General features: G+C 45.2%; 1 protein-coding gene across 1 annotated transcript; it reads right to left on the reverse strand.

The window, feature by feature from the left end:
* Window positions 1-384: 384 nt before the first annotated feature.
* On the reverse strand, window positions 385-9,157 carry LOC128068911 (pregnancy-associated glycoprotein 1-like). The gene is made up of 9 exons (XM_052662183.1): window positions 9,057-9,157; window positions 7,964-8,114; window positions 6,872-6,989; window positions 6,654-6,772; window positions 5,263-5,456; window positions 4,227-4,343; window positions 2,408-2,549; window positions 2,222-2,320; window positions 385-534 (listed from the first exon to the last, which is right to left on the reverse strand). Exons 1-9 carry the CDS (start codon window positions 9,155-9,157, stop codon window positions 385-387), a joined length of 1,191 nt encoding a protein of 396 aa, XP_052518143.1.
* Window positions 9,158-12,203: the final 3,046 nt, after the last annotated feature.

Here is a 12,203-nt window from a genome sequence, read left to right on the forward strand (position 1 = left end):
AGGGAAAGGCCAAGGGAGAGAAAGAGAGAACTGATGACTTCTAATTTCTTGGGTCCAGTCACTGAGATCTCTGTATTTGCTCTGAGTCTTGTGTCCTGGATTCCCAGAATCATTTCAATGAGTCTTACTTTTCCTTGAAGCCAGTTGGAGTAGGGCTCCTCTCAATTTTGATTCAGACTTGGTTCTAGATCCTTCACTCCCAGACACAAACAGAGGCAACCATTTGTTCCAGCACCATTAAGAGTGAAATACTTTATTCTTTACTGAGAATAGGGTGTGCAGACCACCAAACACAGTTCACCAGCATCCTGGGCAGCAGTGCCCAAAGTGTGAGTGAGTGTGTATTAGGAGCGGCCTTACTGATTCCTGAACCACCCCAAGCATTTACACTGCCCTTGCCAGGCCAATCCTGTCATTTGCTCGATCAAAGACTGAGAAATACAGCCTCAGGAAGATGTTACCCAGGATCCAGGTCTCTGTAGATGGACTCACAGTGATCTCTTCAAAGATTGTGTAGCAGTAGCCTCTAGAATCCTGGGGGAGTCAGAGACACACACCAGTCAGCATGAGCCCTTACCGGTGACTCCCCCCCAATATCCAGACCCAGCACAATTCTTTGTCTTATTTCCCTCTTTTGGTAAGTACCAAGGGGTTTTCTCAGCAGCAGGGGATATTAGAGTTCATCCAAAACCAAAGAGGGCCAAGACATGAGGTTGCCGTGAGGAAGGGTGTGGGGAAGGGTGGACTAGGAGTGGGGAAACAGGAATGAAAAACAACAAAGTCCTACTGTAGAGCGTAAGGAACTATATTCAATATAAAGTGATAAATCACATGAAAAAGAATAAGAAAATATATACTTTTATGTGTATAACTGAGTCACATTGCTGTGCAGCAGAACTTAATGCAACAATGAAGATTAGCCACACTTCAATATAATTTTTTCAAAAAGAACTAGTGTGTCCATAGCTCTCCTCACTCCCTGTTTCTTTCCTTCTGACTCCTGCTCCTTGTTTTTTCTGCAGAGAATACTGGTTCTCCTCCAGCAACCCCACAATCCATACTTTATTAAAAAACTTTATTTTGTATTCGAGCATAGCTGATTAAAAATAATCTGAATTTCAGGTGGACAGTAAAGAGACTCAATCGTATGTATCCAAGTATCCTGGTCCCAAAGACACCCCTTCCATCCAGGCTGTCATATAACTGAGCAGAGTTCCCTGTGATACACAGTAACTCATTGTTGGTTATCCATATTAAATAGAGCAGTGCCCACAACACTTTATTGAAGATTTAACTCAGGAACGCTGTTATGCCTCCTTCAGCCCACAGTCACCCTCTTTGGCCACTCCAGGCTTGGTTGGGTAATGTACTCTTGTTCCCCATCCCCACTGCTCAGTCTGTAGCCCTCATCACCCCTAGTAAGTCCCCAGTGCCCCAGTGCAGACCACCTTGACATGCCATTTGCATGGAATCCCATGCAGTTTTGCCTAGAACCAAGCAACTCTCCATAAGACTCAATGAGTTAGTGGTTTTGGAATTCCTGAAATTCCCTCTTTTCTTCAGAGCCTTCTGTGAGCCCATCAGCCTGCTCTGAACTCCCGCTGGGATCTGACATGAAGCCTCCACCCACTGCCGGGGCTGAGCAGTCACTGTGTACCCTTTATTCATATTAGCATCCAACCTCCCCACAGAGGGGTTGGGTACCCCAACTCACAAAGGAGGCACCTGACTGGAGCAAGGGAAAGGTGCAGCCGAGAACTAGGCTGACCATGTAATTTATCATCCAAACCAGGAAAACTGTAAGAAAGGAAGGGAGACTGCTAACTTATGCTGGGACATCACACTGGGACTGTCTCTGCCATTCTCCTTGTAACATGGCCTATTCAGGGACTGCTAGTGCTGAATTCCATGTTCATGCACCTATGGGTTCAGATTGAATTGAAATTCTTTGAGCACTGAAAACCTTAGCGTTCCCTTCTCCCTGACTCCCACCATGCCATATGGTATGGCCTCTCCACATTTCTTTCAGGAAGATCACTGTCCCACACGGCCCTTTACTCTCAAGTGATTGGTTTTGTGGGAGACACTGGCCCAGCCACAGGGCTCAGCAGTATCTGCAGTGGTGTGACATGGCCTCCAGAGGGCGCCCTCCTCCCAGCACCAGCCCAAGGGTTCCTGCAAGCTCCAGTTTGAGAACCAACCCTCAGTATCGTCCCCTCACCTTAAGGATGTAGGCTCGAGCTGGCACTTGGTAGTTGACACCATTGATAGTGAAGATAATAGGGGGCAGGGTATTGACCGCAGAACATGAAACGTAGTGCTGTTAGAGAGAGAAGGTGAGAGGTTGGCCATGGTGATCCTTGTTATGTGTGGAGACTGGGAGTGACCCTGGGGCATGACCCTTCACCTTGGAACCCCGTGGCCTGGCGCCGATGAGCTTCTGTATGTTATCGACCAGTATTCCTGGGCCTTTGATCATTGATACCCCGGTGTCAACAACGGCCTCGCAGCCACCAGAACAAGCAATAACCTTTCTTCTCATAGAGATGCTGAGAGACAAAAGAAGAAAGCGGGCATCAAGGTCACTGAGTGTCCCCAGAGTTGTCCCCTTCCCAACTATCTCCTAAACAGCCCTTTGTCTCTAGGCCTCTTTTCCTTTGCTCTCGACACAGCACCTTTCTTGACATCCTCGAATGGAGTACTTGAATACACCAGGATCTTTTGTACCTTGACAGAAGCTGGTCTTCCTTCCTAGAAGACCCCATTCCCCTTTGACTAGCAAATTTCTTTTCATCTTCCAGATTCCAGCTTTACTGCATTGTTTTCGGGAAGTCTTTCCCCCGGTGTTTATCAGTCTCCTGTCTTGGTCACTCTCTGTAGACCCTTCCTCATGTCTGCTGCTGCTGCTGCTGCTAACTCACTTCAGTCGTGTCCAACTCTGTGCGACCTCATAGAGGGCAGCCCACAAGGCTCCGCCATCCCTGGGATTTTCTATGCAAGAGTACTGGATTGAGTTGCCATTGCCTTCTCCTCCTCATGTCTAGCGTGTTCCAAAGTCACAATTCACTATGTGGGTGAGTCACTTCATGTACATCTGCCTTCTTAGATGTGAGGGTGAGTTTTATTCTCCTTGCCTCCCTAAAGTGCCTGGCACACAGTGGATGCCCAATGCTTGTCTGTTCAATGAGTGAATGAAAACTTAGAAAACAATAAGAAACCTCCAGAGAGCTGTATCTGGTGGGGAACAAATAACGGGTCACACACAGAGTAAAGATGGAGATTCGCAGGGGCAGCAGATTCTCATACTAGGGGAAGAGAGGGGCTTCTCTGGGACAGGGTGTCTCCCAGCCCTGCTCCTACAACCAGCTCAGACCCTGAGACACTGGCCAGGAAATACATGACTAGCCCACAGAAACTCCAAAGGACAGGTCAGCTTTTGTTTGAGGGTATGACACAGAATCCTATCAATTATGCCTCTTGTCCTCAGGTCACTGCTGTGTCCCACCTTCCTGATTCTCTGTAAAGCCCCTGTCTCACTGTGTGCCCAAGAACTTGGTATGTCTTTTTCTTAGTTGCTTTCATGTCTTGAGACTGAAGCCAACCTCTCTTCACTGCTGGGTAGCTGCTCCCTACTAAGAGCAGTTTTCCCCATTTTCTCTGGACTGTCCCTGTTTTTAAAATGACATTTATCTGTATTGAGAACTTCCTATGTCCTAGGTAACCCTGGACAGTCGGTCATCTTATCATAACTCTGTTCAGGCTGGAGAAATTCTTCCTGATCCTCTGTTCACCACACTGTAGAGTCCTCTAACCATGCTCCCCACCTCAAAGGGCAGTGGGTGCAGCATTCTTCCAGCTACAAAGAACTCTCTGGTGCCTTTTAGGACACTGGTCAGAGCCATGCTCAGAAGGCCTGGGGATTAAGAACCCATGGGTTGTTTGTTTATCTATGTGCTTGTGTGTTTGTTTTTATCTGTGTTTATATGTGTCTCTGTGTGTGCTTGTGTGTCTCTGACTAGCTATGCATGTTTTTTATGTGTTGCTGTGCATGTTTATATGTGTCTGCTTGTGTGTTTCCATGTGTGTGTCTGTCTGTCTGTATCATTGTGGGTGGTATACATGTCTGTGTGACTGTGTGTCTGAGAATGCACTTGTGTGTGTCTGCCTATGTCCATGTACATTAGCGGGAGCATCACTTGGGCTGACCCTCAGAGGGAGAGGCTTACCGGTCCATGTGTACAATCCAGTCACCCGCTTGGATCAATGGTACCCAGTTGAGCTCTCCCTCGTAGTAGCGGTGGTCCACCCCACCAAACATCACCACACTGCCCTCCTGCTTGTCTCTGTAGAGAGAAGTGATGGGGGGATTCTTAGAGGACAGTGACAACAACACTTTCTGAGAGCTACGCTTGTCAACCCATCAAGGCCCTAATAAGGTCCCCGTGTGCAGATGCAGAAATCGAGTCTAGGAGAGATTGACATCCAGACTGAGGTCTGTTATTGGCTAATGAGTGGCACAGAGGAGGTTAGAAGCTGAATCATTGGCAGAGCTCCACCAAATATGTCTTCTGAAGGCGCCCTGGACCTCCAGTGACCTGAGTGCTCAGACACCCTCAGAGGATAGGGTGCTGAAGCGTTTTGGCTTTCCCCTTGTCCACCTTGTCATTTTTCAGGAAAATCAATGCCTGGGAGTTCTCAGGGTGTGGGTTCAGGTCACCCAGATTGGTTCCAATGGCATGTGACCTCTAATGTCAAAAGGGCCCCAAAGTCAAAAGGGACCCCACTTCTGCTCTCCCTTTCATGAAGTTCCTGATATTTCTTGAACAACAGGTCCCACACTTTTGTGTCCCACACTTTCATTTCTCACTGGGTCCTACAAATTGGGTAGCTGGTCCTGGGCTCCCAGTGAAATGCTAATGAGGAAGAAAAGATATCCACCATCCTTCTCCTTCCTTCCTGATCAAAATCATAACAAATCCTAATACCTTTTACTTCAACTTGTTTCCTGCTGCCTTCCATTAGCCTTCCTCCTCACTCATTCCTCTAGACCAAGATACTGGTAGTGAGCCCAGGAGAGTAGGCTTCCAATTAACTTTTATTTCTAAAAGCCAAGGGTGAAGCCTGGTTGGGTCCTGGGTACAGAGTTATCCTGGGTTAGATTATCTCTCAGATACTTCTTATTCAAGTGTTGTATAAATATTTGTGCAACTGAAAGCATCTTACAGATAATTTGGAGAAAGGGATTTTCCATCTCAGACTTACGTGCTCAAGTAGAAGGCAAAAACAAGCTCAGAAATGGCACCTTCATTCTTCAGTTTGTCAAAGATAGGGATGGCTCCAGAGAAGGATACATTGGGGTAGTTCAAGCCCAAAACGCCATCAAAAGTTACATCCTCAAACCCGTATTCCGCCATGCTTAGACCAAACGGCTGGTCAGTGCTTACAAGGTCCCCAATCTGTGGGAAAGAAGAGTGTTCCCACATACAGATACGTGAAGTAGGGCTAGGACTGGGCTGGGATGCATTGCCATTAGATCCTCAGAGAAGAATTGAGGCTGGGGTCTGTCTTCAGTGGCCGACAGAAGGTTAGATAAAACCGGGAGGGGAATTTGGGTTCCATTTGAGAGAGGCTGTGAATTTTATAACATCTGCCCCTCTGAAAAATACCAACTGAGTGAGTCAAATTGGCCTCGTGGCTTCTCTACAGGTGGAGCTACAGGGGTCAGGGCAGGTCCCATTGGTGCCACCTTATGGACAAAACAATCGAGAGCAAGATAGCTTTCTCTTTGGCAGCACTGTGACCTAATGACAAGAATGGACTGCATTCTCTGTAATGTACTGTGGATTCTGCATCTGTCCAGGAAGACAAAAACCAAAAACACAATCTCGCTTGCAGGGTTCTATGAAATTACTGCCTGAGGAAATCACTTTTAGGGAAATGTGTATATTTCTGTGAGTGTGTATGAGAGGGAAAGGGAGAGAGGGAAACTACGCAAGAATTTGGGGGGAAGTAGGCCATAGGTTTATTAGACTCTCAATGGTTCTCTAGAGTGAGAACTCATTCATCAGGCCCCTTGACTTCTCAGGTCCCCAGTTTCCCACTCTGGATACCTGAAGTCCTTGACTGCCCCCAGGGTCCCCAGATCAGTTTTATCCTGTCCCCAAACACCCCACAGCAACTTCAGTCCTGAAAAGCCAGCCTAACTCCACCTTTTATCACATGTGTGCCCTCAGCAAGGCCCTTGCCGTCTGCACCTCAGTTTCCTCATATGTCTCATGAGCTAATCAGAGTAACTGCTGTGTGGGGATGTTGCAGGATTAAACCACTTATCACCTGAAAGTGCCTGAAACAGTCTGTGAATATAAAAGTGATGTTTTTTTCCCTTCTTCTCGCTCCCAGCAAAATGAACCTTGAACTACTCATGGGCAGAGGAGCTGCAAGTCCACACCTCAAACCACTCAGTGCGTTAGCTAATCTGCTTGCTCATGTGTTACCACGGGCACTGCCTCCCCAGAGACATGATCCTGTGGATATGATGGCCAATATTTATGGGAGTTAGACTAGGAAGGGTCCCAGCAGGTGGTCCTGCCTCTGTTTTGCCAGCAGTGGTCAGTCCATAGCCGCTCTTGATTCAGCATATGTTACACTGTTACCCGAACTGTGTCATGAGCAACAACTCCTTTCATGCTCCCAGATTCGTAGGCGATGCTGAAGGTCTTATTGGTAATCCGGAAGGTAGAAGACTGAAGATGTCTGAACCTACCGTGTCTAGCTGGAGACACAAGAGATGAGTGTCATCAGGTGCCAAGGGTGGAAAACAGGGAGGCAGGGCAAGTGAAGGATGGTCCGGGTATGGGGTGTCTGTACTCACAACAGGGTGGAATGGCGCAAATATCAGAGGGCACCCACAAGTCTGATGAGCCTGTGTCAAAGATAACCTGGAATTCCTGAGGGGGTGTTCCAATGGTAATGCTACCCATGTAGACCACCTACAGGAAGAAGGAGGGAGTGGGTTAGTGCAGAACTGGCTACCCTCTATTCCCACACTGCTGCCTCCCTTTGGGTGTCACATATCTCTTGAGATCACCTTCCAACCATGGTGCAGCTCACAGACTTTGGTCACAGAGGTATCTGCATTTGATATATTTTTCTTGTGCTATATTGTATGCAGGATATTGACTCTATGACCAGGCGTTGAAGTGGTACCTCCTTCATGGGAACCCCAGAAGCATAACCACTGTGCCTCCAGGACCGCTGGGCGCACAAGGAAGTCCTGGTGCCTTCATTTGAGAAGTTCTATAGTCTCTTCAATCCCAGCCTTAGCACCCCCTTCTCCAGGAGGTCTTTCTTGTTCAACCCCAGCCACTCCCTCCAAACTCAGACCACATCTAATTAATACCACATAGGTGACCCTTTCATTTGACATGTATTTACTCTTTGCCTATCTCTCAGGCTTGCGTGGGCATTCTTGAAGACAAAATAAGCCCTTTGTCTAATCTGAAAACAGTAACCACAGTGATTCTTATGGCCATACAAGGAATACAGGTTCAGTAACTTTTTACTGCTGTCTTTCTTGCATCTGTGAAAACTGATTTCCTCTACCTGGGGATTCACAATTGCTTTGCAGTTGGTTCTACCTTTTGATCAGTGATGGTTCACTCTTTTTCTGTAACTGAGGGGCTCACTTAGTTCAGAAGGAACAATCGCCCTCAAATTAATGACACATCTTTGACACAGAAATGAATATTTACCTGCCACCTGGTAATTGCCAGGCCCAGTCACAAAGACAAACAGTTGAGGATGAGAGTGCCTACTCCTCTGGTTGGGGTCCCTGTTTTCCAGTGTCTCTGCCTCCTGCAGGAACTCCAACCCCAATATCCAACCTGGTACCTCCAGATGAGCCCCACTGCTAGACTAGAGCACCAGGGGGAGCTGCGGAGCACCATCTTCCCAAAATACTCACATCCTTGATGTTTCTCAGCGGGTGAATAGTTAGATTTGAGCCACGAAAAGAAATCTGGGACAGTCTGTAAGCATGCTCCTTCAGGAAATTGTTCAGCATGTGTTTTCCACTGAGGGTTTTTCTCATGGTCTTCACTCTCCTTAGAGGTATTCTTTCACCGAGCATTTGACAAAGAAACCAAAGAAGATGTCACAATTAGCTGTCAGTGTTAAGGTATAACTGTCATTGTAATGGCCCTGTGTATTTAATAATCGTTTTTATTAGGCACATTATTATCAGAATTTTATGCATATACCATGGCAAAGACGTAGATTTGAATACAGGATCTGTTCTGAAATCTTGGGTAAGCTATATGACCATTTGGTTTCTCAGTCTCCCCTTCGCTAAAATAGTGGAATGCAACCATACAAACCCTCCAAATAGAATATCTTGGGAATAAGTGAAGTGATGGATATAAGGTACCTGATAAATAGGAAGTATCAACAATGACAGCCGTTAGCATTGCTGTTGCCATCTCACGCATTCCTTCTCATAGAACCTCAAGTAATGAGGTAGAAGGGGGACTACTTTCCTCTTTTACAAGGGAGCAATTTGAAATGCAAGAGGTTTCTGCATTGGCTGTGATCACACTGCTTATCAGATATAAAACAGTGTAACTTTCTCCAAGTTGAAAGAGAAGAGAGAGTTGAAAGAAGAGTCCAAGATATAGGGAATGAGTAAGGGAAATTCAAAGGCTTGAGAAGGAAGTAAGAGTCAAATGAACAATTAAAAGCAAACAACACAAAGAGAAATACACTCCCAGTGACTTCCAAATTAATGTAGAGATAAATGACAGTGACACAGAGATGCAGACATAGGCATATGCACACTGAAGTAGACAGGGAAAAAAGAGGACATGTTGAATAAAATGTAAAAAAGTGCTATTCCACAGGATCACATAGACATCTGCATAGAATATGCACTGAACTGTGGAGCTTTAATACTCTTAGGGAAATATCCCATTCGCTTCTAAACCTAATGGGTGGAAGAATAATCAGATGAAAAGAAAAATCCGAGAAAGGGATATGATGTGGCTTACAGTCCCCATACTTACTTGACAATGCACTCTGAGAAGGCCACCAGCCCAAGGAGCACAAGCCACTTCATGCTTCTTTCCTGGATCAAGGTACTCAGGGAAGTTTGGGTTCTTAACATGTAGTGGTGACCAAGAGCCCCTAGTTATATATTCTCTGACCTACCCGAGTTTTCCCCTTTAGGCGAATAAAAGATCTGAAAAAAAAAAAAAAAAAAGCTCTCGATAAAATCTTTACCTTCATCAGTGTCCTTGGCAAGTAGCCTTTGAAGCGTCTCAGAATACAGAGAATTGAACTGTAATCTCTTCCTTGAAGCTTGGCTGGAAAAATCAAACTGATCTGCATGGACTCTTGACTCTAAGAAGACAGAGAACCTTGCCTACATGGAGAAAAAGCTACTAAGAACATCATGCAAATGGATACTAGGGGCTGGGCTTGACATTCATGGATTCATGTCATCTTCCTAGACACTTCATGAGATATGCATTGCTGTCTTCATTGGAGAGGAGATTGCTAGGAGGAGAAGTGGTCAAATGGCAAAGTGAAGACTTCAGGCACAGCCCAGGGACATACAACTGGCTTCAGGGAGCGGGTCTAATGGCAGACATCAGGGGCACCTATGGAGACAGGCTGCATCAAAGATTTAGGGAAGAATATTACTTCAATTGTATGGTTTCAGTATTGGAAGATATATTGCGTGCATCCACAAGATATTTTATATCATCGAACAACTGTACAAGGAAGAACTGTGTGCTAGGTTCTGGGTTAAAGGCTTCAGAGTCAAAGTTGATCAAGACAAAAGTAGTCTTTATCCTAAGAGAGCTAGAAGTCTAGTTCTCACAAACTCATGGCCCCAGAAGGCAGGAGATATGATACTAAGACTAGGTGGCCATGTTCGAATCTGGGCAGCACAGGCATTACCACTGGGAGCGGCCTTTTCTCCACTTCACCCATGCTGAAAAGCAGGCTAGTTGGCATGTTTTCAAGAGAATCGGAAGTTTGGATATTTATGTACAATCTGCTGATTTTAATGTTAGCAACTAATTCCGCCCCCCCCCCCCCCAAAAAAAAAAGTGGGAACGAAATATCCACAGCGATGTGCTGGCATCAGCCTTCAGTCTCTGCAATTTTTTGTTTCTGGCCTAGAGTTGGGAGTGCAGTAGGGACAGAGAGGAATTTAATTCATGTTGGTTGATTTAAAAAGGGACTGAATGCATACTAAACATGCTGACTCATTGGAAAATATCATGATATTAGGAAAGATTGAAGGCAGGAGGAGAAGTAGAAGACAAACGATGAGATGGTTAGATGGCATCATCCAGTTGATGGACATGAGCTTGAGCAAGCTCTGGGAGTTAGTGATGGATAGGGAAGCCTGGCATGATGCAGTCTATGGCATTGCAAAGAGACGGACACAACTGAAGGACTAAATTGAACTAAACAAATTGAGAACAAAGACTAATAAATCTAATTGCATCAAGTTGACTAGCTACATATAACAACGCATTACTTAAGTGGCTTTAAAATTCAGACTTATGCCTCTTCATTGAGAGTGGAATGTCTTCTAAATAAAAACAAAAATACTGCCCATCAAAAATAAAATGAAAGAAAACCAAAAGAAAAAAAAAAAAAAAGGATTCTGAAACTATATTCAACAACTTCAGTTCAGTTCAGGTGCTCAGTCGTGTCTGACTGTTTGTGAGCCCGTGAACGGCAGCACATCAGGCCTCCTTATCCATCACCAACTCCTGGAGTCCACACATACCCATGTCCATTGAGTTGGTGATGCCATCCAACTATCTCATCCTCTGTCATCCCCTTCTCCTCCTGCCCTCCATCTTTCCTAACATCAGGGTCTTTTCAAATGCGTCAGCTCTTCACATCAGATGGCCAAAGTATTGGAGTTTCAGCTTCAGCATCAGTCCTTCCAGTGAAAATTCAGGACTGATTTCCTTAAGGATGGACTGGGTGGATCTCCTTGTACTCCAAGGGACACTCAAGAGTCTTCTCCAACACGACAGTTCAGAAGCATCAATTCTTTGGGGCTCAGCTTTCTTTATAGTCCAACTTTCACATCCATACATGACCACTGGAAAAACCATAGACTTGACTACACAGACCTTTGTTGACATAGTAATGTCTCTGCTTTTCAATATGCTGTCTAGATTGGTCTCAACTTTCCTTTCAAGATGTAAGTGTCTTTTAATTTCATGGCCGCAATCACCATCTGCAGTGATTTTGGAGCCCAGGAATTGACATCAACCAGTGTCTTCAATGTTTCCCCATCTATTGACCGTGAAGTGATGAGACCAGATGCCATGATCTTAATTTTCTATATGTTGAGCTTTAAGCCAAATTTTACTCTCCTCTTTCACCTTCATCAGAGTTTCTTTTTCTTCTTCTTTTCTGCAATAGGATGGTGTCATCTGCATATCTGAGGCTATGGATATTTCTCCTGGCAATCTTAATTCCAACCTGTGCTACCTCCAGCCCAGCGTTTTCATGATGTACTCTGCATATAAGTTAAATAAGGAGGGTGACAATATACAGCCTTGATGTACTCCTTTCCTATTTGAAACCAGTCTGTTGTTCCACGTCCAGTTCTAACTGTTGTTTCCTGACCTGTGTACAGGTTTCTCAAGGGGCAGGTCAGGTGATTTAGTATTCCCATCTCTTTAAGAAATTTCCACATTTTATTGTGATCCGTACAGTCAAATGCTTTGGCATAGTCAGTAAGCATAAATAGGTGTTTTTCTGGAATTTCTTGCTTTTTTGATAAACCACCAGATGTTGGTAATACGATCTCTGGTTCCTCTGCCTTTTCTAAAACCAGCTTGATCATTTGGAAGTTCATGGTTCACATATTGCTGAAGCCTGGCTTGGAGAATTTTAGGCATTACTTTACAAGCATGTGAGATGAGTGCAATTGTGCTGTACTTTGAGCATTCTTTGGCACTGCCTTTCTTTGGGATTGGAATAGAACTGACCTTTTCCAGTCCTGTGGCCACTGCTGGGTCTTCCAATTTTTCTGGCATATTGAGTACAATACTTTCACAGCATCATATTTCAGGATTTGAAATAGCTCACCTGGAATTCCATCACCTCCACTAGCTTTGTTCGTAGTGATGCTTCCTAAGGCCCATTTGACTTCACATTCCAGGATGTCT

The sequence above is a fragment of the Budorcas taxicolor genome, chromosome 25, assembly GCF_023091745.1.
Source record: "Budorcas taxicolor isolate Tak-1 chromosome 25, Takin1.1, whole genome shotgun sequence".
Taxonomy (NCBI): domain Eukaryota; kingdom Metazoa; phylum Chordata; class Mammalia; order Artiodactyla; family Bovidae; genus Budorcas; species Budorcas taxicolor.

Bases quoted from the DNA above. Each gene is read 5' to 3' on its own strand.
- LOC128068911 (XM_052662183.1), bottom strand. From the start codon at position 9,157: ATGTTAAGAACCCAAACTTCCCTGAGTACCTTGATCCAGGAAAGAAGC. The intron at 5,457-6,653 runs GTAACAGTGTAA...TCTTTCCCACAG, and splicing joins TTGCTCATGACACAGTTCGG to ATTGGGGACCTTGTAAGCAC. The intron at 4,344-5,262 runs GTAAGTCTGAGA...TTCTCTCTACAG, and splicing joins TTTGCCTTCTACTTGAGCAC to AGACAAGCAGGAGGGCAGTG.